At 44.4% G+C, this 27568-nt stretch overlaps 1 protein-coding gene across 1 annotated transcript; it reads left to right on the top strand.

Moving 5' to 3' along the window:
• Window positions 1-217: 217 nt before the first annotated feature.
• ABTB1 (ankyrin repeat and BTB domain containing 1) lies at window positions 218-27542 on the top strand. Its single transcript, XM_010718536.3, has 12 exons — window positions 218-420; window positions 1516-1578; window positions 2658-2713; window positions 3636-3780; window positions 5069-5228; window positions 6192-6237; window positions 7205-7321; window positions 12737-12852; window positions 18049-18147; window positions 18722-18889; window positions 22032-22232; window positions 23918-27542. Exons 1-12 carry the CDS (start codon window positions 365-367, stop codon window positions 24122-24124), a joined length of 1434 nt encoding a protein of 477 aa, XP_010716838.1. The 5' UTR covers window positions 218-364; the 3' UTR covers window positions 24125-27542.
• Window positions 27543-27568: the final 26 nt, after the last annotated feature.

Genomic DNA, 27568 nt, shown 5'->3' with positions numbered 1-27568 from the left:
TTGGCACGAGGTCCCTCGACTCTGCCAGCAGCACAGCTGGCCGTCCCCCGTCCCTGCCCTTTCTGACCCGAGCGCAGCCCCTGTTCTCGCTCCCGTTACACGCGCAGTCCCCGCGTTCCGCTTCGGACCCGCAGCTACAGGTCGGCGGTTGGTCCTCCGAGCCGCGGGGGGGCGCTGCGCTTCGACTCACTTTCTCCTTGCGGCGGCGGGGCCTCTCCTACCGCCCCGCCCGCTCCGTGTTTACATCCGCAGCCGCTTCCGTCCCGTCGCTGCCGCGGCCCCTCCGCCCCGCGCCCCGGCCCGGCCGTCTGCCCTCCGCCCGCAGAGTCAATGCGGCGTCGCCGCCCCGCGGCCTGCCCCGGCCATGGACACCAACGATCTGTTCACCAGCTGCAAGAAGGGGGACGTGAGCCGCGTGCGGTGAGCGGGGCTCGGGCTGTGGGGGTGTGGGCGCTTCGCGGCCTCGCCCTGCGCGATCCCCGGCCTTCCTTCCCCGGCGGCAGGGCGGGCACCGCGAGCCTGCTGCCTCTGTGGGCGACGGTGTGGGACGGCTGGCAGAGCTTGCGCCTTTCCTGCTGGTGGGTGCGGCCTGGGGGCCGTTTGTACCAGCTGTACGGTTACATCGGCTTAATTCGTTGCAAATGGTACGTTGCGGCTTTGCTGTAGAACGAGGGGCCCTGCGGGTGACCTTGCAGAGGATTCAGGTAGCAAGCAGTGAGGTGATAGGGGAGAAACTATCAGTCTGAGAACACTGAAAGCAAAGGGGACGAGCTCCACGTGGAGTCAGAGTGGGCTGAGATGGAAGGAACTGAGTGGGCAATCAGGTGAGGCTGAGGAAAGAAGGATGGATGAGGGAGGGAAAGGAGGAAGTGATGTGGGTGAGGAGAATGTTTGAGGGCCTCCGTGTGGCTCGGAGGGATGGCTGTCACTGTAGGTGGGGATGGGCTGTAATAAGAGCCAGGCTGCTTGGGAGGGAGACCTGTGCGTAAGAGGAAGGTTGGCTTCTAGAGATGCCAAAGGGGAAGAGTTGGCAGTGCTTGATACAGTGTAAGTGAGCAGGATAAGGGAGCGACAGGAATTAAGAGCAGTCTGGAGTGACACTGGTGTCATGACAAGAAAAGCTGCAGACAGGGTAAGGAGTCCAGCCTTGGCCTGTTAAGTTTGGCCACGTATTGTGAGTATCCAGGCTGTGAGCATTTTAGGAGGATATGAAGGTACTGCTGAAGCTCTCCTACTTTTCTTATGGCTCTGGCCCTGTTGTAGGTCAGCAGGAGGTGGATTTGATCCTTCTCTTCCCTTACACACGACTGAAGGAGCCACCAATCCGTGCTGCAATTTTTTGATTTGCCTGATGCCCCTTCAGCCATAGCTGACGTCTCCCCAGGTTGAATGCAAGATCCTGTTGTGCCTTTGGAAGTTACTGTACAAACTCAAACTTGCATGTTTTTAAAGAGGAGAATATGTCTGAGTGAGCAACTGCATGAAGTTATGACTTTGCTCCTGTTTCTCTTCCAGATACCTTCTTGAACAGCGAGATGTGGAAATTAATGTCCGTGATAAGTGGGACAGTACACCTCTGTGAGTCCTGCACCTTAGAGTGCTGGCTGGGTGGGAGGGCAGGGCTTTCAGGGCTCTTTCATTCTCTCTGTATCACAGCTGGGATCTCTGTTACAAAATGAGTTGGGTTCTGCTTTGTAGGAGATTTGGCTGCATATTTCTGCTGCTCTCCTGTGTGGGTGCTGTGATAAATGTGCCTTTGTCTCACTAAGGGACACATGCTGGCATAGTGCTAAGAAGCACAGTTAATTTTGTGACCAAATAACCTGGATGGAGCTGTTTGTTCTTGGCCTGGGTGGGACTTTTTTTCCCATTAAGGTCTATGGAATTCTAGCATGTCTTGTCAGGTGAAGGTATGACCTGATGAAATGCAAAGTGGTGGTGGTTTGCTGTCCAGCAAGGCTGTGAACTTGCCATAGGTGGTGAGGAATCTGTGCTGGTGCTGAGGAGGGTCACATGAACTTTGTAAGTTCCTGCATCCTAATTCCAAAGCACCATTAGACATCTGCAACGTATTTAGAGTATGGAGTAACTTCCCAAAATGAAATCATATTTGCGGGCTACAGTGCAGGTGATAGGATTCTTCTAATTTGTAGGACAGTTTGAGCTCAGAAAAGCCTCAGAATGTGAAGGGAGTAACAAAACTATTGTAAGAAGGACTTTGAGGGGTGTGTTTTCTGTATGTCTGATATGAATGCTATTTCCTCATTGTCACATTATGCAGCAATCAGATTGACATCCAAAGGAGTGTTCCTGAGAGTTCAGTAGGATTGCTGAGTGCCCATGAAATGAGCTCTGTTAAAATGAGGAGGCAGATTTGGCAGCCAGTGGCGCAACAGAAGATGCGGAACTCAGACTGGGACCTTGAGATCTCCTTGCAAGACAGCAGCGCCTATAAGTGCTGAGAACAGATCCTATTTACTCAGTTGCTGGGGTCAGGCTTACACGTTATTTGGGAACAGTTCCTTGCTCCTATGAGGAACCATCTTCTAAGCTTATCACAGATAGCTCAGTGCTAAATTTTGCATGCTGCGGTGTGCCCAAACACTGAATTTTGCATCCTATTATATCTCCAGTTTTCTTCCTCTTGTTATTGCCAGGTATTATGCTTGCCTCTGTGGACATGAGGACCTTGTACGCTATCTTCTAGCCAATGGTGAGCAAAAGTGTCCCAGTTATATTTCTTCTTACTTGTCTGTAGAGACAGTATTGTTCTAACTGTAGCTTGTGGAAACTTCTTTTTTAATGAACTATCTGATCAATGATCTCTGGCTGCATTTGGGACTCTCTGGTCTCTGCGGATCATCCTGTTCCCTTTTGCAGACCACTTGCTGCTTGAATTTACTTCAGGGAAGCTTTCCGTGTTAACTTAAGGGACAGCATGACTTTCAGAAATCACAGCGTTCTGGAAGTGTGCATTTCTTTTGGGAGTATGTTGGTGTAAGAACTGTACTTCATTTGAAGAACCCATATAAAACTTTCTTGCAGTCTTCTGTTAGCCTGGCTTCAGGCAGGGCTCAAAGGTGAAATGCAAAGGCTTTTTGCTGGCGTAAGCAAAGTAAGGCAAACTGTCCATGGAAAGTGCTTGCCTCTTAGGCTCTCAGCACCCAAATTCCTTAACACTTGGTGCATTCAGTGTACCTTTTGCTGCATTCAGTACACCTTAATATACCCCACATGTATTTCTGAAATAGGAAAATTCAAGTGCCCTTCAAATTTCTAAAGAGGTCTTGTACAAGGCAGAAATGCCTTCTGGGGGAGCTGTTAAGAGTCCAGTAGGAGGTCACGCTCTCTACAGTGAGATGATTTTCAGAACACTGCTGGAATCGTGCTGAGACACTTATCACCAAAATCACTATAAATGAGTCATGATGTCTTCAGAAAGGGATGAAGTGGTGGAGGAACAGCATTAGGTGATGCAGGTGTAGGGGGAGTTGAATTTTCATAATAAAGCACAGTAGCATAAGAGATCACAGTGAAAAACATGACCAGCCAAGTAACACACTTGTTTAGTGATCATTCAGGGACACGTGAGAGATGTAGCTGCCTGCTGACATGTATCTGTTGCCATTTTGCAGGAGCAAAATGTGAGGCAAACACATTTGATGGGGAGCGTTGTTTGTACGGAGCGCTGAGTGATGCCATCCGACGTCTGCTGAAGGAGTACAAGCAGATCACAGCAAAGTGCATGAAAAGAGACTACTATGATGTCTTCCTGCAGCGGTAAGCAGATGGAATGGCTCCGTGTGCCATGTGTTCTGTCATCTTTCCTTAGCTGCTAACCTAGATATTTAAGCTCTCTGTTAAAGGTGGATTTGAAAGTCAGCTAATCAGAACCCTGTCTTATTTGTGGGCATGTAGGGCTTTCTAAGGGATGTTCCTCCATGCCCTAAGGGTTGACTTCCAGGTATACAAACGTTTTAGATACTTTAGCATCTGTGACCTAGGTACGGACTCCACAGGCAGTGGAAAGCTGGTCTTTCTGGTGCAGAAGTATTAGAATGTCAACCTTGACTGTCAAACCAGACCACTAAAACACATCAGCAATTTAGGATAGATATCATCTAAAATTATGTTTCAGGCCTAAAGTGCAATAGCCTACAAACCAAGCCTACAAACTGTTTCCAACAGTGATAAAAGGTGTCTCACTTCTGAGATACTCAGTTTGGAGCTTCTTTAGGCTCTCTTATAGGAAGGTTGCTCTGTTCTTTCTGTTCACATGAAAACCAAAATGTGCTGTTTTCCACTTCTCATTCTGAGCAATCCTTGCATTAAGATTGATACAAAAGACAACAGTAGGGGGTGAAAAGTAAACACAACTGTTTCTATTTTGTTTTGGGCAAGACATTAGTAGGAAGGATGTTCTAGTGATAGAAAATTGAGGTCGTCAAAACAGAGTCTTGAATGCTATCAGCTGCTTGTATGACCCTGCACCTTTCTGGACATCAGTCCTGCCCTCTACAGGGAGTATAATGCCTGACTTCTCCTACATCATTTGACCTTTTGTGGATGTTTGTGAAAATAGAAACCTAGGAGGTGATGCATATCAGGAAACACTGATGATGGATGCCAAAAGTCTTTTGAGTAGTGATCTTATATTTCTCCTTTTAAAAAATGAGGGAGGGTATGGGTGTGCAAACATAAAACAGGGCTTCATCTCTTATGTGGTAATCTCCTGTGCTGCATGGCTGTAACATCCTTCCTTCATCTAAGGGTGTGTCATCTCAAGTCCTTTCCTGTTTGCTTCATGGTTAGGGCATGCACATTGACAGGGCTTGAGAGCAGGAAAACTGCACCATATGTGGTGGTGGAGTAATTCTTTTGTAAAAGTGTGTGCATCCTATTTGATAAGAGGCATCTAGACAAAACAGTCAGTCTTTTAAACCCTTTTTCTCCTTCATTCTGTGACCTGTTGTTCATTTGGAGCCTAATTGTGCCATGTCTCCCACTAGCTTTGGTCCATTCTCTCCTTTTTCATTCTGCAACAGTTCTCTCTTCTTGTTCCCTACAGGTTGCTGGAGCAGGGTTATCAAAGTGACATCGTTTTCATTGTTCATGGCAAATCCTTCTGTGCCCACCGCTGCATTCTCAGTGCTCGCAGTGCCTACTTTGCAGAAATGTTTGAGACCAAATGGAAGGGAAAGAACATGATAGCGTTGAAGCACCCGCTGGTGAGCATGGCTGTTATTTTAGCCTTTTCTTTTCTTATTTCAGCTGGATGAGAAAAGTGAGTGGGAAGGATGATTTGAGGGTTAATTTCCACAGTGTGTAGCTCCTGGAACTCAGCATGACCCTAGGTAAGGAGAAACACTTGTGAAGGCACTTTCTGCATAAAGTAGCATCTTGTTCAGATGACAAAAGGCATGTTGACTGCATACTTTGCCTTTGTTCCCTCTATCATGGGCTCAAATATAGCTTAATTAATTGCAGTAGCAGGTAGCTGTTACCATCTGCCAGCTGCGTCACAGCTCCTCTGTGGGATGAGTTGAATTTGTCTAATTCCTGGTGGACAGGTGGTCTGTAGTGAAGACATCACCTCCATAATTGGCACTAATTGAGTTCCTTTTGTTGCATTTACAGCAAGAACTAAATAGGCTGTTAAGTGCATTCCATCCATTAATCACCAATACTCTGGCATATGTTTCTATAGCTTAATTGTGGCAACGCAAAGCCGCTTGTGGAAAACATACTTCCAATTTCTCAGGACATTACTTAGCGTCTCTCCTTTCTCTTTGTGTAAGAACATAGCCTGCCTCTCAAATTAAAAAGAAGAGTTGGAAATATTTGAGACCAGTAAAAGACTGGATTTTACAGAGTCTGCATTAAAACTGTCTTTGGAGCACCTCCGTTAGTTTGGTCCTGTCTCCTGGGCACATGGATTAGTAGCAGGCAATACATTTGAAGAGCTGTGTAAACCAACTGGAGTGGCAACTACTGATGCAAGAAGCAAGGAAATTGGGTGTTCAGACTGGTGTGTCTGAGTTGCCATTTAGGTGGGGTTTGTGTGTGTGTGTTTTTTTTTTCCCTCCAACTTTTTTTTTCTGAGCAGGATCATGTTTGTATCCAGGCAAGTTTCAAGCTTGTTATTAAATTCCTGGTAATTCTCAAGGTAATGTTCTCATATTTTGTTTTAGATCAATCCCACAGCCTTTGGCTCTCTGCTGCAGTATCTATACACAGGTAAATCATCTACTGTATGTAAACGTGCCTGGGGAGCTGCTGTCTTCCCTCTGCTCTAGCACAGTTTGGGTGGCTCTGGCTTGCAGACAGATGTGTTTGGATACATAAATAGCCAACCTATCCTTTCTGCTGGAAAGAGAAGAATGTGAGCAATCTGCAGGTCTTCCAAGTTTGTGCCTTTTTCAGTTCTTGTCCTGCCAGTAGCTTTACAGTCATTTACAAAAATCAGCTTTGGTTGAATGAATGTGGAGAATGTACTTTCAACTTACAGAAAATAAATTTATCATCTGGAATATTCCCATACCTGTTGAAAACCTAGGACATTTTCATTCTGACAGATCTGAGCAATGCACCCTGAATGACTTGACTACTGGCTGATAATTTTTTTCTGAGCGCAAGTTGAACTTCAATAAAACTTCCACCAAAAAGTCAGATGTTGTGTTGTAGGCATGTTGAGTGCTGAAATGCTTCAGGCCAGGAGGTGGTGCCAGAAAATAACTTCAAGGTTGTCCTCCAGTCGAGTGTTTTCAGAACTGTTCCTCACCACATTTTCAGTGATGGTAAAGTTTCTGGGATGACAACGTAGTAGCTTGAAGTCTTTTCTTACCCTAAGCTTGAAAACCCATGGTGGCAGTCATGCGTGCTGCTGATACTCTTTTTCTTTTCTGAGAGAATTAGGTGCCTTTTTGAATAAACCTGTTAAATCTTTGACTTCTTGAATGAAGCTGTTAGGGTAGACACTGGAAGATGGGAATGTGAATCAGATGCCAAACTGCGATGTACCGAGTGGGGACTGGTGAGGGAGCAAATCTTAGCTTCTTGGAATAAGTGTAACCTGACACTGAAAGATGAGGCACTGTTTCTAATTAATGAATTTCTGTGCCATCTAGTCTCCAGTCCTTGAATTTGCCACTTTTACACCTATGTGATACGGGTTAAAAGAGCTGTTTGCATTTCTCCTTGACAGGTCGTCTAGATATTGACGTAGAATATGTAAATGATTGCAAGAGATTAGCCAAACAGTGTCGGCTGCAGGACCTCATAGATGACTTGGAGACCAAATGTAAAAAAGTCTATGAATTTGGTAAGCATTTTACTTGCTGTTGTCTCTGCTGTGTGTGGTGTGTGTGTGTGTGTGTGTGTGTGTGTTGTGTGTGTATGTGTGTGTGCGCGCCCTTTGAGGGAAAAAGAGGAAGATGTGATGCATCGTGGTGCCCTTTGAGCTTCCACAACTGATTCTGTTCTGGAATTCCTGTGTTTGCTCAATAGTTTTCAGTCATATGCTCCCTGTAGGGTAGCCTAGTGGTCCCTGTAGTAGAGCAGCCATGGCAGCAGGACTTTGCTTTGGTTGCCAGCCGTTCACTGGCACACTATAGGGTATATTGGGAAGTGCTTTTCAGCAGAGACCCTATTTAAATCCCAGGGGAGATTAAAAAAAAATGTACAATTGGAAGTCCGTTTCTGCATTTAGCTGCCTCTTAACCAAAGGAAAACATTTGATAATTGGCTCAGAAGAGATGCAGAAGGAGATACAACACTGCTTTTGAAGAGCTGAGAAGTATCTCTGAAAGGCCGTGTGTATGTATGATGCACGTGTGTGCCAAACAGGGAATGATTCAGTCTTCTTCTTGATAGCTCTTTATAATTCAGAGAGCTTGTGATCTAATCTTGGCATCAGCTTATTGCATGAAAACCAACAACTGGAATTTATCATTCATCTCCCTAATTCAAGCAAAAGGACACGTGAAGAATCAAAACAGTGCAAGTAGGAGAAAGCAGTGTTAGTCATTAAAGAAAAAAAATGATCTAGTAACAAAACTTTCTGTCTGAAAAAAAATCTGATCTGTGTTTCGTGCTCTCTTTAACTCCTTTACTTCTCCAAGTTAATTTTGTTTCAAGTAGATAATGTAGTTTGTAGTTAATAAATCAGTAGCATCTTTTTCGTTCATCTAAGGGTGTAGCTGTTGTAGCTTTCCCTTTTGAATTACAAATTCAGATTATTCAGCCTCTTAGAGTTGCAGAGCTTAACAGATAGGCACAATACTCTTGCCTCAAGAACTTCCTCATCTGCAGATCACATGGAAGATACTGCCGTGTATATATGTCCCCTTAGGCATGTGCAATTAGGTTACCACAGTACAGCTGTTCTCACATAGATCAGGCTGTAAGTCCTTGCATCGTGGAAGCTGTGTTATAAGTGTTACCTCAGCCACATAAACACAAATGTTAACATACATCTGTAGAAATTAAATATATATATTTATTGCTTTCTTTCTATAAGTAAGTGTAAGATAGCAATTTGTATATTAAATGATTGATGGAAAAAGGGAGTGGTGATGAATACCATGACTAGAAAATAAAAAATTATTTCATGGTATCTTTTGGTATCAGAGTAATCCAGTGAGATGCTGGAGATTTTCCTTTTTTCCTTTTCTCCTTTTCTCCCTTTTCTCTCCTTTTCTCTCCTTTTCTCTCCTTTTCTCTCCTTTTCTCTCCTTTTCTCTCCTTTTCTCTCCTTTTCTCTCCTTTTCTCTCCTTTTCTCTCCTTTTCTCTCCTTTTCTCTCCTTTTCTCTCCTTTTCTCTCCTTTTCTCTCCTTTTCTCTCCTTTTCTCTCCTTTTCTCTCCTTTTCTCTCCTTTTCTCTCCTTTTCTCTCCTTTTCTCTCCTTTTTTCTCCTTTTCTCCTTTTCTCCTTTTTTCCTTTTTTTTTCCCTCTAGGGTCTGAGACCCTAGAGGTGACCATTCCACCTTCATACAGTAAGTTCAAACATCGTATGAAATTGTGACAGGAAAATAAGGCGGATAGTTTGCAGGCTGTGTGAAGTCACTCACTGGAAACTGAAGGATTAGGAAGTCTAGTGGTTAAGTTGGCAAACTGCCGAAGTACTGACTTCTTTGCAGGCTCAGAAATGGAAAATGGTGAAGTAACATCTGATGGTGGTTGGAAGTTCCAGGTACAAGCTATACTTACAAGTGTGATATAAGCTTCCTGGGTGACACAGAACAAATGATTTGGTTTCTTTGTCAGGTAGGAGGTCTTCATTTCTGGGGCCTGATGTTAGACATAATCAATATGTGTATAGCAATGGTGGAAGTGCAAGCCTTGCTTTTTATTTATGACAGGTTGGATTCAACTGAATAGACAGAACAGCTGATTGATCTCTTAAATGTTTTTGTCTCATATTCTCCAGAAAAATATACAAGAGTAAAGACCTTAGATCACATCATGGCTGACACTTGACAAATCGTTCCTGTTCCCCCTAGTACTTTAGGACTGACTGCCTGTTCAAAGTGTTTTCGTGGAACAGACATCTGATTCAGGTCTCAGAGCGGGATCTTGTCTTGCATCTGTATTATAAAATTGAAACATGCCTAATTTAATATGTGAATTCAGGCCTGCACAGTTCCAGTAGATAATTGCAGTCTCTGCAATCTTGTTATGTAGATAACCAGCATTTCAGAAGTGCTTAAGACTTAGCATCCACAGACAGCAGTTTAGGAAAACCCTGGAAAGGCTGACCTATGGCCTTTTGTTGTATCTGAAGCAGCTTTGTGAACACCATAGATTTTCCTGCAGTGTGTCTGTAAGAAGGAAAACTGTTGCAAAACTGTTTGGAAGAGCTCCAACAGGGTTTTTCCAGAGTAAGCCCATAATCCACTCCTTCAGAAGTAGATATATTTAAAAACAGATGTTCTGTAGTTATTTCTACAAGCTGTAGAGCAAAAATCTTTAGAGCAAAATTTGTGATACTTGTCTTCATATGGAGGCACTGAATGTACAGAATCAGTGGTAATAATTTGTTATGACATTGGGAAGGGATGTATAAGGCAGGTATCTGTGTGCGATGCCATTTTGGAAAGGTTTGGGTGTTTGTTGTGGTCTGTTTTTTCCAATATATAGGCTCAACTGGAACAAAAGATTGCAAAGAAATATTGAGCAGTGGAAGTAAAGGCAGCTGATGAATTGATAGGTGATGTTCAGTGCTATCCAGCCAGGCTAGACTGGAAATGAAGACAAAATTGCTTCTTTCTCAGCCATGGCTGGGTTATTCCCCCTGGCTCCTTGCCTTGTTTATTTGCCCTTTCCAGAAAACCCTTCATTCCCACTTTTTACAAGAAGTGTTGGTCCCTGCTGTTTGCTTGTGGCCAACAGCTTTTTCCTGCTCTGTCACTTTTGTTTGTTTCTCTTCGGTGAAAGTTGCTTGTGAGACCAACTGTGTGCTCTTGGATTTTGAGAGATGCAGAGTCTAAAGTGTCTCCTGATAGACGCACTTCTCAGACAGATCACTGTTCTCCCTTGCTGCTATGGAAGTGTGCAGATGCTCAGTAGATCCCATGAGAAGAACTCTTTTGCTTGACTACTGCTTCAGAGTCGCTCGGTCCATTAGTGCTGCAGAGCCTGATTGATTTGGTGACTGTTGTAATAGGCACTACAACAAATACAAATGATTCTCTGTGCCAGAAAGAATTTCTAATTGCACAGTGAGAAATTTCCTTCCCTCATGCTGTCTGTGAATGGACAGGGCTCTTCAAGAAAGTGCCCTCAGTTATGTTTGCGTAGGTGCCAGGTCACTTTTTGGCTTATTTACCCTGTATGAAAGTAGCATTCAGTGCTAGTAAAGCAGTCTGTCTCCTGTTGCAGCAGCTCTCTGTTCAGCAATGATGGTTCCTGACTGCGTTGTACTGCTAGATCATCCTTCCTCTTCCAGTACCTTTCTGGGATATTCCGCCCATTTGAGATACAGCTGTGGCATATCTGAAGGGTGCAGCAATAATGGGAAGGAGGAGGTGGAGAACTTGTTGTGTGGCACATCGTGGTCTTGTTTCGCCCACGGCCCAGCAGAGTCATCTGATAGAGCTCGTGTAGTGCTGTGCAAAATGTCAGGAAAAATGAGGTCTCAAGGTGATGTGATTCACCTGCGAGGGGTTTTAATGCAGTGAATCATATCTGTCAGAAGTTGTGCTGAATGCTGCAGCTTAATTCTTTTGTCCTTGAGAGTTAACTTTGCTTCTCTGTAGCTCCTCAAGCATTCCTCACCGTAACCTTGCATTTGCTGGCGCTGATCCATCTGCCTATGCACAGAGACTCCTGAATGTCTTATGTGCCCCAGCCAAAGCATGCTGACTTGTAAAACAAACCTGAGGCAGTGAACTGTAGGAGGGAGGTGGCCAGAAAGAGGAAAGGCTGTGCTAACAGCTGTATTGCTGCAATGGAATAGCTGGACATACTGCTGCTGCTTTGAAGTTGGAGTGTTCCTCTCCTTACTCACAAAGCTGAGCATTCAAAAGCAGTGAAGATTTCTTAAGGCTTGAGTTTTACAAGCTTACATTGCTGTTTCCAGTGGAAAAATGGATTAAATGTGCTACAGTAGGCTGCTTTTTTTTCCTGAATGAGGCAGTGCAAGCAAAGGGGAGGGGTGGCAGGTTTGAATGTGATGGCAGATCATCTTCCCAGTGATTTCTGCAGGGACTCCAGCCTTCTCTGTTCAGTGGGTGCGATGCTGATTTGGAGCAAACTGGAGACTTGTGCTTTAGCAGCAAGGAAAGCAAACCCTTCAGTATGGCATGGCAGCAGTCTAGGAGACTGCAGATGTACAACAAAGCTGAATTTAAAAAAAGAATAGTAGAAGTAATTTTGGCTTCAGTGAGCTCCCCAGCAGCTTTGGTCATAGCAAGACCAGAGAGCTGAAAGTGTGTATATTGTGTCCTTTTAATCAGCCTGTTGAGTCACAGGGCAAGACAGGAAGATGCACTAGGTCTGAAAAATGAAATTGCCATCTCTGTGTGGTTTATTTGGTATATTTGGGGTACTAGCAGTGGTTATTCAATATCTGCAAAAAGCAAAGGCACACTTGAGTCCAAGTGTTTTGAGGGTCATAGTGCTATGGGATCTACAGGTAGTAGGTAACAAACCCAGGTGCATTTATTACCTAAACAAGAATAAATTCCTTTATTCCTGGGAATGGAGTTAAGAAGGCATAGCTGAACTGGCACCTGTTAAAACCCTTTGGCAGAGCCAAGAGGCCTGGGGGCAGCTTCTTTTTAACAGCATGCTCTCTGGCATGGGCTGTACCATGGGTGATATTGTCAGTGGTAGGGGTGGTCAGCTGGGGAATTCATTGTATGGGTGGGTGGCTCTTGTGGGATCAGAGGCAGTCTGTAGGACAGTCCTCAAGTGTAATCGATAGCAGGGGTTGCAGAGAACAAGCTGGCTTGAAATATGTCTGTAGCAACTTTGGTTTTGCTACAGATCGTATTCTAGTGCAAGGAGTAAGTGAAGGTTTGAGGAGAGACGAGACCTGCATCCCCTTCCAGCCCTGCTCACCAATTGGAGCAAGGGATGCTGTATGCATGTTTACACAGAGTCACTTGTTTAGCTGTTACTGCAACATACAGCAATAAGATTGATGGTTCCTGGAGTCTCTTTTCTCTAAATGGGAGAGAATGTTTGTATAGGAATGTAGGCATCTCTGCTCTTTTGTTTTTTTTGCTTCTTCCAGTCTCTTCCAAGCCAGGGACCTGTGTGAAAGTGCTGACGATTGAGCCCACAGGTAACTGCCGGCTGCAGGAAGATCTGGCTCTTCTAGCAGACTGCGCCCTGCCAGCAGAACTGCGGGTAGGGAGCATTTATACTACTTCTGATCTCTGTGGGGCTGTGATGCGTTCACGTGTTCAATCGCATTCTCCTCATTTGAGTTTAGTGGTTGCTTGTTTGCTGGTGTTAATGCTTCAAGCTGATTCTGTAAATGCTGAAGCATTTTAGTGCTTGGAAGCGCTGTGAAATTGTTTAATGACACTGCTGATGCTGGTCCTTTCGCTTGCATTTTTCCCCTCAGCGGTGATCTTGGTAAGTGAAACCTTTGCCACGTGTTTGGTGGAGATTTCTCCATTGACTACAGTGGGACAAGAGTTGGCCCCCACTCCCTTTCTATCTCTCTACCACCTTTCTTGCATATCAGAATGTGCTATCAGCATGCATTGTTACCCAAAGGGACGTACAGAAAGATGGCTTGCTGAGCTTTCTTACAAGGAACTGACACGCTGCAGCAAGTTTCAGCAGAAATGAGTTCCTCTGAAGCAAATTAAACTTGACCGGCAATAAATTTACTTTTCATAACTGTGTCTTGTTGGCACTGAGAAGTCCACAGAGTGCAGATTGGAGATCATCATGTTTAAATACAATCAGGTATATTAGTTAGACTCAAATCTGTGGATCTCCACTTCCAGCTGTAGGAGAAGGGTTAAATATTGGTGCCCTTCATTCTCCCTGCATCTGTTGCTTTCTATACTATCAGCAGATTCAGCTTACTTTTATGTCTACTGTCTTTTCTTTTCTCTCTTTCTCTCTCATACCAAGCACTGAATTTAATAATATGAACTCATCTTTGGTGGCTGTGCCCAGAGGTTGCATGACTGAATGACATAGCCAAGTTTATTGCCTCTTCTTTTTCCTTTTCATCCTCTGCTGAATTGACTTGTTTGCTGCAGATGTGACCAACCTGCTGGACAAGGATTCTTACTTGCAATATTCCCTCATTCTTTGCATTGCCTTTTGGCAGAAAAATTTCTCTGAATACTGAACACTTTATAGAGGGACCTTTTCCATATCAAATTTCTATCTACCAACACAAAAATTATTTCTATGTGACCTCCCTCCCCCGTATAACTGCATTTATTTGTGGCTTTCAATATACCTTTCTGTATGCTTGCAGGCTTTACAGGGAGGCAGTTCTGCAAGTAAGCCGTAATGCTGCCTCTCTAGAAATTAAGAAATTGATTGTGAGCTCTAGAACAATGAAATTTACATACATTTAAGTCGCTTCACAAATAAAAAGAATGCTTTCTGTTTGATTGCTGTGCTCCAATATTTTTAGCACATTCCTGTAAGCATTAAGGTTTTCATTTCCCTGTAAATTCTTCCATGAAGAATAGGAACTGAAAGGAGAATATGAAACGTGGAATAATATAATCGTTTTACAGCACTGAATGCCTCTGTGGGTTGTGGTTTTCTTGCTGTGTTCATAGACCTGAGAGAAGGCAGTTACAGCAGCATTAGACTTGTGAGAGCTGTGGAAGTGAAGAGGGCATTGGCACACCCCTATTCAGTGGACAATTTGTATGCCAGGCACAAATGTGGGTGCTTTGCTCGAGTCTGGTAAATTCTAAAAGATTTTTCAGTTTTTTTCTCTAGGTCTTTTTTTTTTTTTTTTCCCCCCCATTAATTTACAATGATTATATAAACATAGGTCATCATCCTGTTCCTTGTTATCTCTTCCTTACACTTGCAAATTGGTGAATTCTGTGCATTAGACATCTCTGTCCTGAGGCAGAGAAATCCCACACCTTTGTTCTTGCAGAGTCTGGTACCATACAAGGAATAGTATACAAAGCATTTAACCTTAAATGTCAGGGACTGCTGAATAGTTATGCACAAATATCCGTGTTCTTTGGGAAACAGAAAGGTTTTCTGGCTCTTGCAGAACACAATTGGTATTGGCTTCTAGTACAACTCAGCATTTCTTGCTGGCAGTTCAGGTAATAATCAGAATTTGATGAGCCTCTCTGAGCTGCTGATATTATATGATGCTATATCGAAAGAAATTGGGATGTCCACTACTTTTCATTTGACTATAAATAAATAATCTACACCTGACATCTTTGATATTTGAATGTTGTAGGAAACTATGCAACAATACCAATTTCATCATTCAGCAATGAACTATGTGACTGAAACAATGATCAACATTTGAGAAATATATATGTGTGTGTGTGTATACATATATTTTTGTAAACTATCAGCAGCCAGACTTTTTTGACCACAACAGCTGCTTCACTGATTGCTTGCAATAAAATTTTGCAGTGTCAGATTTAGGTAAAGTACAGTAAAAGCCAAGTGGCCTCCCACTGCCTTGTCCATCTAGCTCTTCATCTCCTGTCTGCCAGGTGACCTCTGAGCTAGAGGTCCAGCACAGAGCACTGCATGCACATTGCTTCTTTGCATCTGCTTTGTCATTACCTTTTAGCTTAAGTCTTGTTTTCCAGCACAAGATGAAATCAGGAGGATCGGAGCGTGCCCTGAACACTCTTCTTTCCATCCGTATTTACATGGGGTGTGACTACAAAAAATGTGACCATTTGTCACTTTTGGAATAAAGGTCATTCTTACACATTTGGAAATGCTGTCACTGCACCCATGTGCATGGCTGTCATTCCTAAGCTTTACTTCTTCTGTTTGTCAGAGAGAGATTAACTGAAATACTACAATTTACTAACAAATTTTTTATCCAATCCACTTGCATCTGATTATGGGCTGGTAATCTCTTCTTGGCTCATTAACCTTTGTGTTTAGTGTTGTAATTTATTTACAGCTGAATCTTCTTGCTGAGATAATCTCCTGGTCAGGGTACAGATTGCTGTCACTGAGCTGTTTTGTGTGTTTTTGCCTCTGGCAACATTTCTATTTAAGCACTAATAGCAAATTTGTAACAGCTGTAAATATTCACGCTGTCTTAAGCTATAAGAAATGTTGAGAATGTTTCTGTGTGGTGAGCGAGTTATTGTGAAGGTGTTTGCCCCTTGTAGGCTAGACTGCTTTTGCCTCTGGGCTGATATACTTAATTTTGGCAGCTGTGCTTTGCCTAGTTGGAGTTAGAATGGTTGTCTGAATGGGGGCGGGGGAGTAAACTCTTTTTCTACAGGGAGACCCTGAAAGGGAGATGAAATTCCTTGAGTGTGACTGGGGAGGAGAGTTGAAGTAGTTGAGATGTAAAAGGGGAATAAAAAGAAAAATTCTGCAAAGCCACTTCATGCTGAATAGGTGTGACAAAGACATGAACCTGCTTTTGTGGCAGGACTTGGAAATGACCTTGTAAACCTGAGAATCAGAGGGGGGACCAGGCAAGGCTAGAAGGTGGAGGTCCAGCCAGTACCATTTTGTCATTTGGGGGACGAACCGAAATGAATAAATTCCTGTGCTCATCCAGAGGGGCGGATTCCTTTTCAAGATTTGCATTTGGGGAATGAAAAGAGAGGAAAGAAGGGATGTGCAAAGGAGCTGGGGAGTTTATATCTCAAGCTAAGCTTCTTGTGCTGCAAAGAGTTGCTTCTCGTGCAAAGTCTGTTTGTATGCTTGCTCATAATCTGCCTGTGAAGTTGTAGCCATGACTGTCGTGTCAGAATTTCTAGGAGAGAGCGCTGAAGCAGTGAGCATAGGATGGGGATAGCAGCAGGGCAAACACATGTGCAGTTGTATCATGGCTACTGGCTTTTGTAATGGGCTGCCACAGTGTGCCTGCAGGTCCCAGCCTGGGGGTTATTTATTGCCTTGAAATGTGAGATATGGATAACAGCAAAATAACAGCCTGGGGAATCACAGATGGGGCAGTTTGTCTCATTTTTGGTACAGGAGGTGTCCATTGTATTACAGCTACATGAAAAGAAGCTAACAAATCAAATGTGCAGTGCCCAGTGGGTTGCTGGGTCTTCTGGGAGGGAAGTGCCCTGGTGGGGGGTGCAAGGGAAGGACTCATAGCAGAGACATGGCATTTCTGGCAGCTTGTGCCCAATTTGCATGTCAGTGGGCTTACTCTCATCTGATAGGAAGCAGAGGCTGCCAAACGTTGCTTTGGATTGGCAGCCCAGCAAATGGGGCCAGATTGCCATGTTTGGTGGTGGTGTGAGCTTTTGCCAGCTTGGAGCCTTGCCACATTATAGAACCTTTGTGAGAGAAACCCCACTGCATACAAACTAATCTTGGCCGAGAGCACCAACTTGATGTATTGCAGGCTGTGTCTTTGTTCAGTCTTGGGGAGAGGAGATATTTAGCTCCTCAGTAGAGCTGCAAGTAAGTTGCTTTCAGGTAGGGTTGAGGCAGGCATGCTGGAAATGATGCTTAGATCCTTTGCAGTTGAAGAGTGGTCTTTATGGTTGGCCCAGGATTCTCCCAGGTGCAAACTTGGGATTTAACTTTCCTGGAGGAGAGATGGCGGTAATAAACTGAATTCCTTGTCCCAGGCAGGGCCAGGGCACGTGTCTGGAAAGCAAGAACTGGGGGAAGCTTTTGTTTCCAGAGATTAATTGTCTTGGTTACATGACTGTGAATACAAACTTCTTTTTTTTTAAACAACTGAATTACCCTGTACATAGAATAAGGTGAAAATGAAAACATTCGGAAGCATCACTTTAAAATAACATAAGGCCAACAGATTTTTTTCGTGTGTGTGCTGTCTTTGTTGGCATGTGGGACTGGGAGGAGGTGTGTTGGTGTTAAAATAATTCACTAGAGTATTAATACTTCAACAACACTATCTTTGGCTGGAAATCAAATGAGGAATTTAGAATGTGCTTTGGAAATGTTATATTATTCAAGTGAAGCAGTAATTGTAGCCAGACCATTTCAAGCTGGTATGCATCTATGTAATCTATACTTTACTACATCCACCTGTACATCTACACAGTAATGTGCTAGTCCAAAGCTCTAGGAGGCCTATGATACCTGCTACATGAAATGAACTTCACCTCCACTTGATTGTCTGCCTTGCTAGGAAACACAGAAATAATTTCTGGAGGTTATGGAGTTTCCATAGATGAAAGAAGCAGCTGTAAGTTGTACCAGGAATAGCTCTGTCAGGAGTGCAAGGACTGGGCTCCAGTCCTTCCCATTAAAATTTTTGTTCATAGTATTTCTGGTGCTCTGTGGTATGAGAACAGATGGGTGTTTGTGTCTGGGGAGACCAAGAAGTCCGAACTCACAGTCCTGAGCATGTTTATAGCAGGAATGTTGAAGGTAGGATTTTCTGATTTCTCTTCACAGGTTGGTTTTGGGGAGTTGCCGTTTGACAGCACTGACAACTTCAATAGTTGTCCTGATGTGTGTTTCCGGGTGGCAGATTACAACTTCTTATGCCATAAGGTATGTACTTGTGCTATAATTTGTTCTCTTCCTTCTTTGCCCTAAGTCTGCTCTTCCAGTGCTGAATGCACTTTGCAAAAACAGCATTGCCTCATCAGCTGGAAAACCAGAAGTCTCACTGCAGCTGGAAATGATTATTTAAAACACGTAATGAAACAGCAAATCTTGCTTTTCTTGCAGAGGTGAGAAGATACATCTGTGTATTCAGATACAGCATTTACAGTTGCGGAATCTCCTAGTACTGGTTTGTGAGTTCAGTGCCTCGACAGGGGAATGTTTGGTTTGCAAGTAAATAGCAATAAGAATAGATTTTCAGACCCAGCCTCGACTCAATATCCTGCTCTAGTCCCATGCTACTTGTGAAGTTTACAAATGCTTTTTTTGTTCTGAGGATAGGCAAACTTAGAAGTGAAGTAGGGAAGAAGGGAGGAAGAACTCGCACTCAAAAGATGGGATGTGCAGCTTCAGAATACAGGGAGAATCAGAGTCAGAGTTATCTTTGAGCAGCTCCTGACAGGTGTGTGGTAGTGAGAAGAGGTAGTTACTAGTGGTTTTGCCCTTCTTCCTTCTCCAGGCATTTTTCTGTGGTCGCAGTGATTATTTCAAAGCCCTTCTTGAAGACCATTTCTGTGAGAGTGAGGAGCTGCAGACGCAGCCCAGCATCCCTGTGGTGACTCTCCACAACATCTCAGAAGACATCTTCATCCGGGTCCTCTACTATATCTACAGTGATGACACAGAGGTGAGGGCAGTCACAGAACATTTTCTCCTGTGCTGTTTACTTCTGGAGGTGTGCACTGCAGTGTTTTTCTACAACATCCTGGAGGTGGTTTCATAAATATATCACTGCCCTACTCTGCTACTGCAGGAGTCTCACATAATGTGACTTGCTGTGAGCTAGTCAGCGAGCTGATTTATTTGCATGACATTCGGGAAGCAAATCCCTACTCTTTCATCCAAAATGATAGAAGTTTGGAAATAAACTTGCATGTTGGTCTGGTAAATGCAGAGCTTTACTAATGTTCCCTTTGGGTTCTGGTAGGATAAGGTGGGGAGCTGCCAGTAGATGGCAGATTGAACACATTTGGAGATGGAAAGGTTAAGAGATTCCTACTTATTTACTCTTGGCATTGTAGCCTACTTTTCCATCTGTAGCAAGTCATTATTGCCACTGTTACTTATTGCTGTGGTGGGCAAAGGTTCCGCTGGGAGACCAAAGCCTTGCTGTGCTCAGTATTGCAAGTAAGGACAAAATGGCCCTAACCAACCCCATTTTGAGCTTAATGGAAGGTACAGCAAATGTCATTGTTCAAGCAGCTTCCTGCTTTGATTTTGTGGCATATGCTTTCCATAAGTCTAACTACAAGATGCCAGAACACATTCTAGCATTAGGGTTGTGATCAGAGACTGCTGCACCTGTCAGTGTCACGTCTTCCAAAGAAGCAATCATGCTCTGTGTTAGTTGCCATGTACAGAGAGCATGCACAGCTGTGACCTTGTTTCTGTTGATCTCTTCATCTCTGTGCAGCAGCCAGGAATAAACGGTAGAGAGAGATGTATTCAGCATGTGTTAGAGTTGTGAAGATGCTCCTGACCTCAAGACTCTTTCCCTTGCACCTCTTCAGTCTGTCTGCCCTTCTCATGACAGCTTACAGGAAGGATGTTTCCCAAGCAGCTGTTGGTTTCCAAAGGGTGCCCCAGCTGCTCTGTCTGCACTTAGAGCAGGAAAACAGACCAATAACAACATGTAGGAATGTAAGGAGTCTTGCATCTATCTATGTTTCCTGTGCAAAATGGATTTTAGTGTGTGCAACCAAGACATGAGTTTTTCTGCCACAGTTCATTTGTGTTGAAAAGGTAGCAGGAAGAGTAGTCAGGAAAACAGGATTGTAGCTGAAATTCCACACTTGAATGTGGAGTGTTCTCCCTAGCCTGTGTTTCTCCAGCTGGGTATCAGTACCCTACTTCTACTTTTCTTTTTCCAAACAAGTACTACAACTGCTCTGTGTTGTAGTAGCAACAGTACTTGCAGTGGGAGGGAGGACTGTGTACAGAGCATAAAAAAGGTTCCAGGTGAAAGGAGAAGTGGTAATCAGAATATTTGTGTGGGCTCGAGGAGGGTTTATGGAGGAACATTTGTTATGTTTGTCCTTGACCTAACAGCTGAAATCTGCTGCTATCAATACTACTGACTCAAACACCTCCAGCTTGTGAGGTTCCTGGAGCCTTACAAAAGGACAAAGCAGCACTTGATTAACAACCCCAAGAGCTTTGTTACACCACTGTGGCACTATAGCACCTATTACATGCTTCTAATACATCTACATCCTTCTGCACAGCTGTTGCAGGTTGTTATACTGCTGAGACATTTGCTGTGAGTAGCTTGTCCAAACACCAATGTGGACAGCTGTAGGAAAAGAAATAATCAGCCTTTTGCAGTTGTCAGAGTGAGCAACTACACGTAGATGTGGACAGCAGTATTTGAACAGTTAGCAGGGCAATGGACTGTGCTGCAGTAGAGTTCATCAGTTTAGACCAGTGTGGTTTGATCTCTATGTAGAAGTGATCTTGCTTCTTCCACAGCCAGGATATGCTGTATTCTGTAGACTGGCTGTTAAAATGCTCATCCTGCACTGTCTGCACTTCACGTTAGCAGGAACAGAACTATGCAGAAAGAAGCTGTAGTTCCAGGTTAGTGACGCAGATTGCTGACAAAAATAGTATTTGCACAGACAGAGGGGAGAGATTGAGTGAAGCTGGAGGTGGTGTCTCCAGCATTACCTATGGCATTTTTTTATCCCCCTACTGCTTGGAAGGAAGAAAAATCCCAAGAAGGAAATGGGAGTCTGGTTCCCTCCCTCAAGAGCCTAAAAACGTTAAAGGCCATTCACAAACAGTGTAACCTTCAGCATCTGGTTCATGAATTTAGTTCTGTTTGAATGCCTCTCAAAACTCCAGTAGTATTTGATGTGCAGTTGGCTTCTCAGCTAGTTGGGTCTCACACAGTTTTCTGACCTTGGATATATGCCTGTGCCACTAGATGTGTTCCTTCTGTGTTCTTCATCCAGCTCTGATGATTGGATTGAAGGCTCCACGTGCATCAAAGCTGGATTTGAACTGTTTTAGATTCTGCCTGTCCTCATCCTGACAGTAACTGCTAGAGATTACTACTAAGTTTGAGAGCTGTGCTTGAAGCAGAGATGAGTTGTGTCCTTTTGTTTGTGAGATCCTTGATCTTAGATCCCTGTAGTGCTTGCACTCAGATTTCTCATTCCCTTTTCCAGTGGCTGAGTTGGGCCTTCTAGGTTTAGTTTGATGAGGTCAGAAGTTTCCAAAAGAGAAGAAAATGAGAGTGGGGACAGGAGGACATGCTGACTGATTTCACAGAGCCAGTGTGAGGAAGGAACTTAAGGGAATTTTGCATATTTTTCACAAAATGGAAGTCTAAATTTAGAAAATGAAAGGAAGAGCCCCTGTTTGGAACAAGGTGCTCTATTCTGCCAGCCCATCTCTTTGAACAGCATTCAGTACCTCTAGTAAAAGCTACCTCCTTCTATTGCCATGCAAAACATTTCTTAGCAGCCAGCGTGCAGCAGTGCTTCAGCATTGCTTTGTGCTTAGAGAGGAAAGCTGCAGAGTGGCAAACTTCTTGCTTGGTGCTGAGCAAGCTGCCTCTGCAGCGTTTTGAACTCCTCTGTAGTGAGTGAGTGGAAGACCTAGTCCTGACAGGTTGAGCTCCTACCTCTGCTTAGTACCTCTGCTTAGTACAGAATGGGCCAAGAAGCGTTTCAGGGAATTTCTGCTAAGACAAAAAGAAGGCAGTTTGCTGGTGACAAGCGAGGTGGGTAGGATTGGGCTGTAATTTCCCTCTTTGCTGTTGCCAGCTGTCCCCAGAAAACGCCTACGATGTGCTGTGCGTGGCAGACATGTACCTGTTGCCCGGGCTCAAGCGCCTGTGTGGCAGGACCTTGGCACAGATCCTTGATGAAGACAACGTTGTCAGCATCTGGAGGATTGCAAAGCTGTTCCAGCTGACCCGGCTAGAGGACCAGTGCACGGAGTACATGGCAAAGATCATCGAGAAGGTAGCAGAGCCACCCCCCACTGCACTTACATATGTGCCCATAAATCTAAATGCACTGAGAGCCATAGATACAGCAGATTTGGTGGTTGCGCTTTGGTGTGTGATAGACAGTTGCCTCTCTGATTTAATGACTTAATATGCTTCTTGAAGAGGAGCAGCTGTTGAGTTGGAATGCACATGGTGAGTTAGGAGGGAGGGTGCAGTGTCACTGCAGTGAGCCAAATGCTGATGGCTGTCTAGCGCAGCACCGTGGACTGTGAGGTGAAAAACTTACCGAAAAGGTTCTGCAGGTGCTTTGGGTAGTGCTTTCACTGAACTTTCAGCCACTGTGGATGAAACAACAATGATATTACCCAAATGCACTAGCTGCAGCCCGGAGAACCCAATGGGGTTTGTGAGGAAGCTTGATTCAGGAAATGCATGGCGTGCATGAGTTGGGAAGGGATGCTCTTCCTGGCATATTGCTGTCAAAAAGATTAATCAGTGTGATCTCCTCTCTCCTCCAGGATGATAAATCTAACAGTAGAGGCTTTCACTGGGGAAATTTGCTGTTGAACAGCCAGAAATAATGAGTCTAACACTGAAGTTCTCTTTATGAGGCTCCGTTTAAATGTTACATGGAATGATTACAGCTTGAAGTTCAGAACTTGTAGACTAAGTTGCTATGCAGAAGAACAAACTAGAATCTATGGGATATTTTTGTCCTTAGACAGATCTTTATTAATGGCTTGTACAGCTCACGTGGGAATGTAACATTTTCACCTGCAACTTGAAAGGTGTGAAATTCTTCCTGGATTGTGAAAGCAGTGAAGGAAATAATTTTGGCGCTGTTACTTTGTACAGTGTATAATTTGGGGATGATAAATGCACCAGTAGGCATGCAAGTTCTGACTTAAAAGGGAATTTGGTTTGAAAGCTGAATTGATATCCCAAGTAGTAATTGGGCAAGGTAGAGCTTTGCTTATATGTTCCCTTTGCATTCTCCTTCGTAAACCTGAGTGGGTGTCCTTGGATCCAGTATCAGCAATGTGCCTTCCTAAGGGTGTTAGCACAAATGGTGCTACTCCAGCTGTTAGAACATCAGCAGCTGCCAGCATCTTGTGGAGAAGCACTGATGGTGGCAACGGGGTGAGATTTTGGCAGTGTGTACAGCGTGGACCAGGACTCAGCAACCTGCTGTGCCCAGGTGCACTTCAGTCACATAGACAGATGGAAGCTGCCTGTTGCCCTTCAGCACACTACATGTTCTTGGGGAGCTTGATACAAAATCATTCACAGATGACCTGATTCTGTCAGGTCGGGCAGAGCACAGAGCAGCTCATTGCTGCTCATCTGCTGGTTGGCTGTTGGTGGTGCAGCTGAGAGCCACAGTGGAGACAGACTCATCTGCATCTCCTGGTTCTGAATTGGGCAGAATTGAGTGCTGTCTTGCCTGCTGCAAGACATTTCTCAAAGCTGTCTGGCAGCATCTCATGGCTCCTGCTGCCAGTTCCTGCTTGGGAGCCTTTCTGGAGAGAATACTCCTTAAGATGAGTAGATGAGAAGGTTTGAGTTTCCAAATACCCTTAGCATTCTCCTTTTTCCTGTTGGCTCTCTCAGCAGTAGGCAAGCCCATTATCCCAACCCTTTACCAGTCTTTATTTGCTGCCTTGTCTTCCTAATGATGCTTTTGTCCACCCTGCCCAGCTGGTGGAGTTGGAGGAGTTTGTGACTGCTGTGAAGGAGAACGCAGAGGCTGTGGAGGAACGGCAGGAGACCGACTCCATTCCCCTGGTCGACGACATCCGCTTCCACATCACTAGCAATGTGCAGACTTACAGTGCCATCGAGGAAGCCAACCAGAAACTTGAAGCTCTGGAAAGCCTCCTGGCCAGTATAGGGCTTGAATGCTGATGTGTGCAAACTCTGCCTGTCATATGCAGCCTGCACAACCCCCTGGTGGGTTGGCTCAGAGTACAAGAACATCTGAGTCTCTGAATGTTTCTTTTTCCCCCTACCTTGTCTTCCTTTCCATCCACTTTCAGGCATGATTTCTTTTTAATTTATTTATGTCTGGACATTTGCATGTCTGGTTTGTGTTTGGTTTTATTTTGTTTTTGTCTCTCCTTTCAGAAGTAGCTCCCAAAGCTCAGCCTAATTTAGTAGCTGCTGCTTTGTGCAATACAGTGCGGATAGGAGACTGCAAATCGTGGGGGTGAGGGAGCTGTGCTGGGGGACTTGCTACTGCCTGATGTTAGGATCCATCCTTTCTGTTGCCCAAAAGCAGACTTCTGAAACTGGTTCATGCCAGGATATTTGTTGAATTGCCTGCAGCAGCAGCAGAAAACTGGATTAAACTTTCCAAATAAGTGTATTAGAAAGGAGATGGCCTTTCTTTCACTGTTAGCTTTATAAGATTGGAGAAGGTAAGCAGCACTTCCCTAACAGAAATGCAGGAGCACTTGTCTGTATGGAAGGTGCTATTTTCACCTGCTATTCTGGTTCTTAGGTGAAAAAATGCCAAAGTTACTTTCAGATCATCCCTAGTTTTTCATTGCTCTGAAGTGTTGGTATTTGGATTTTCACTTGGAGGAGTGGAGAAGCTCAGATTTTTAGATACCTGAGATCTGACAGATGGACAACATATACGCAATCAGGAGGGAGATACAGAGCAAAGATTTGATATTTTTCTTGTTGTGCATGTGATGTACAACTGAATAATTTAAAAGCTTTTCTTTCAGAACAAATATCTTTGGGACTACAGTAGAGACCACAGACCTTTTTTTCCTAGAAAGCAGTGGCTTTCAATGCATAAAGAAGGGAGAGGCCCCTTGTCTCTCTAACAGGGACAGGAAATGCCTTCTTATTGGAAACAGCACTTTTCTCTTTTTCTTGGTCCATTGTGGTAGAGCAAAACAGGCTTCCTGGTAGATCAGGAGAGAGGGGTCACCAGAAGTCTTTAAAAAAAAGGAAAAGGGGCCTTTTGGGTCTCTCAGGGGGCAGCTGTCCCACTCTTTGACCTTGTGGCTTTGCTCAGACTTCAGCCTTGTAGCTTCATTGTTCTCCAGGAAATTCACTGTTTGTACTAATGAATGTTTTGAATCTGTGTTCTGCAGTAGGTCGTGTTATCTCTTCGTCTCCCTAGACTCCTAATGAGGGTAATGATGTTATTTCTCCTCAGCACCGATCAGCAGGCAGTATCCCTGCACAAAGCTTTGCCTGCCAAGTAGGCTGTCCTGAGAGCTGTTTGTCTCTGGAATGGCACGTTTCGAGAGTCTCAGGTCTCCAAGGCTCAGGCTGGGTATACTCTGCCGTGCTGTGAGTTGGGAAGAAGAAAAAGCATTGTGTGAAGCACGCAGGGAATCTTGCACAGATGGTGGCTGCCATTACTAATACATATTGTCATTTTGGTCACTCCGTGCAGTGAGAGCTTAAAATAATCCATGTCAAGTGCGCTTTTAGCATTGGAGGTGAGAACTGGGCACTGGTCCCCCACAGTTTCGTGGTGTTTTTTCTTGTAATGGTGGTGGTGCTTCACACAGATAAGGAAAGTGTTTGGAGCTCCACTGTTCAGCAGGGACTTGCTGCAAGTGTGGATTTGCTGAGTGGATGACTCAGATCTCACCTGGTGAGGCACTTTTGCTCCCACCCAACTTGATGCCCTTGCTCAGAGCATCTGCCTGTACCCAGCACACACTGAAGCTGTGTGCACTTGTGGCCAGACTTCAGGCACCACTTGCACTAGGCAGGCTGCCTTCACTGAGAAAGTGTCACTGGGGTTCAACTGCTGCACTCGAGGAGCTGGACTTTGTCAAAATCATGTCAATATTGAGTTGCAGAAGCTCAACTCAGAAGCTGGGGACAGAGCTAGCTGGGCAGGAATGGGGTGCAGTGAGATTAACTGGACCCTAGGTGTCTGTGCTCTTCTGTGCTTGATTGGTTTCTTTATGACGGAGGGTGGGGTCTGCATGGCTGCTTCAATTCTTTAGTTTCAGGATGATTAGGAGGATTTGTTGTGGTTTGCTTTCTGCAGCTACGGGTGAGGAAACAGGTGTGCTGGTACAGGGGTGTGTTGCTGTATGGAAGCAACAGGAGGGTGCTTATGTTTGGTGTGGTGGGACATGGGAGGAGCTGTGTGTGTGGTGTGTGAGTGAGTGATGTATGTATCTGTTTGTCTCCAAGCTCAGCATGGCTTTGACAAGACCAGCAAAGAGCCCAATGCAACTTGAACTGATAAAGGCATCTCAGTAGATTTGAGGAGGGAAAGGACTATTTAAAGAGATCTGATATGATGTCCCAGATATTTTGGGCAAAGAAGGGTGGAAGAGCAGAACTGCCTACTTTCTTGCTCAGCAAAGTGTCAGTCTCAAGAAAGTCCGCTACAGAAACAACCGACAGCTTAGACCAGCTGGTTCATCCCCTGTGTTTCTCCTCCATTTATGACTGAAGATGACACTGAACATAAGCAGGATGTTTAGTTTATCACATCTCCTCTACTTCTCCTGCATAAGTTTCCCCATCTGATGTCTTGGTAGTCGACTTTCCACAGCAGTCATTGTGACAGCCCTGCATGAGGCTCACATGGAGCCACTGGAGAGCAGAACGTGGCCTTTGCCTTCTGTTTGTACTGAGCAAGATGCAGAAGCAGGATTACCAAGGAATGTACTCATTCTTTTCTCAGCGGATGCCTCAGCTGCTAAAGCTAAACGGACACTGGCAGTGCGCAAAGCAGGAGGAAAGCAAAGGAGGAGCAACAGTGCTGGGAAGCATTTTCCATATGGCTGCTCTTAAATAATTCCATTCCTGCATCCTTAAGCATGGAGCAAGTGAGGCTGCAGTTGTGCTCACGGGAAGAAAGGTCAGCGTGGCCTTTTGGTCTGCCCCCCAGCAGTGCAGTTCCATGCAGACAGCCGAGCACATGCCTCCTCTGTCTGCTCACACTTTGTGGTCACATCTGTGAGCCCTGCTGCATTGTCCAATTACATGGGGTCCTTTTAGCTCCCCGTCCCTTTTGGCAAAATAAGGCTATGAAGAAGCATGTGTAAGCAGATGGTCAGCATGCAGGCAAGCTCTCTAATTAACATGAGCCAGGACAAAACGTAGATTTGATTTCACTTTATTCTTGCTGCAAATAATTTTATCACAAAATAAACAACGTAGGATTTTATTTCTGTTGCCAGTGTCCTTTTTGTGTTCTGTTGCCTCTGTCCCTTTTATTTACTACTAGCCACTTGTGGAATTAAGAAGACTGTAAAATTTATCAGAGCAACAATATATTTAAGAAGAAATGTGTAAGCATGTGTGCAGCAATAAAATAGTATATTTCACTACATCTCTTCCTGCTGTGGCCTCTTTGTT

This window comes from Meleagris gallopavo, chromosome 14 (genome assembly GCF_905368555.1).
Source record: "Meleagris gallopavo chromosome 14, MGAL_WU_HG_1.1, whole genome shotgun sequence".
Taxonomy (NCBI): Eukaryota; Metazoa; Chordata; class Aves; order Galliformes; family Phasianidae; genus Meleagris; species Meleagris gallopavo.
This window is presented reverse-complemented; position numbering and strand designations above follow the sequence as displayed.

Excerpts from the sequence above, each read along its gene's own strand:
- ABTB1 (XM_010718536.3), top strand. The coding sequence starts at position 365 with ATGGACACCAACGATCTGTTCACCAGCTGCAAGAAGGGGGACGTGAGC. Across the intron at positions 5,229-6,191 it reads TAGCGTTGAAGCACCCGCTG|ATCAATCCCACAGCCTTTGG; the intron begins GTGAGCATGGCT and ends ATTTTGTTTTAG. Across the intron at positions 7,322-12,736 it reads TAAAAAAGTCTATGAATTTG|TCTCTTCCAAGCCAGGGACC; the intron begins GTAAGCATTTTA and ends TGCTTCTTCCAG.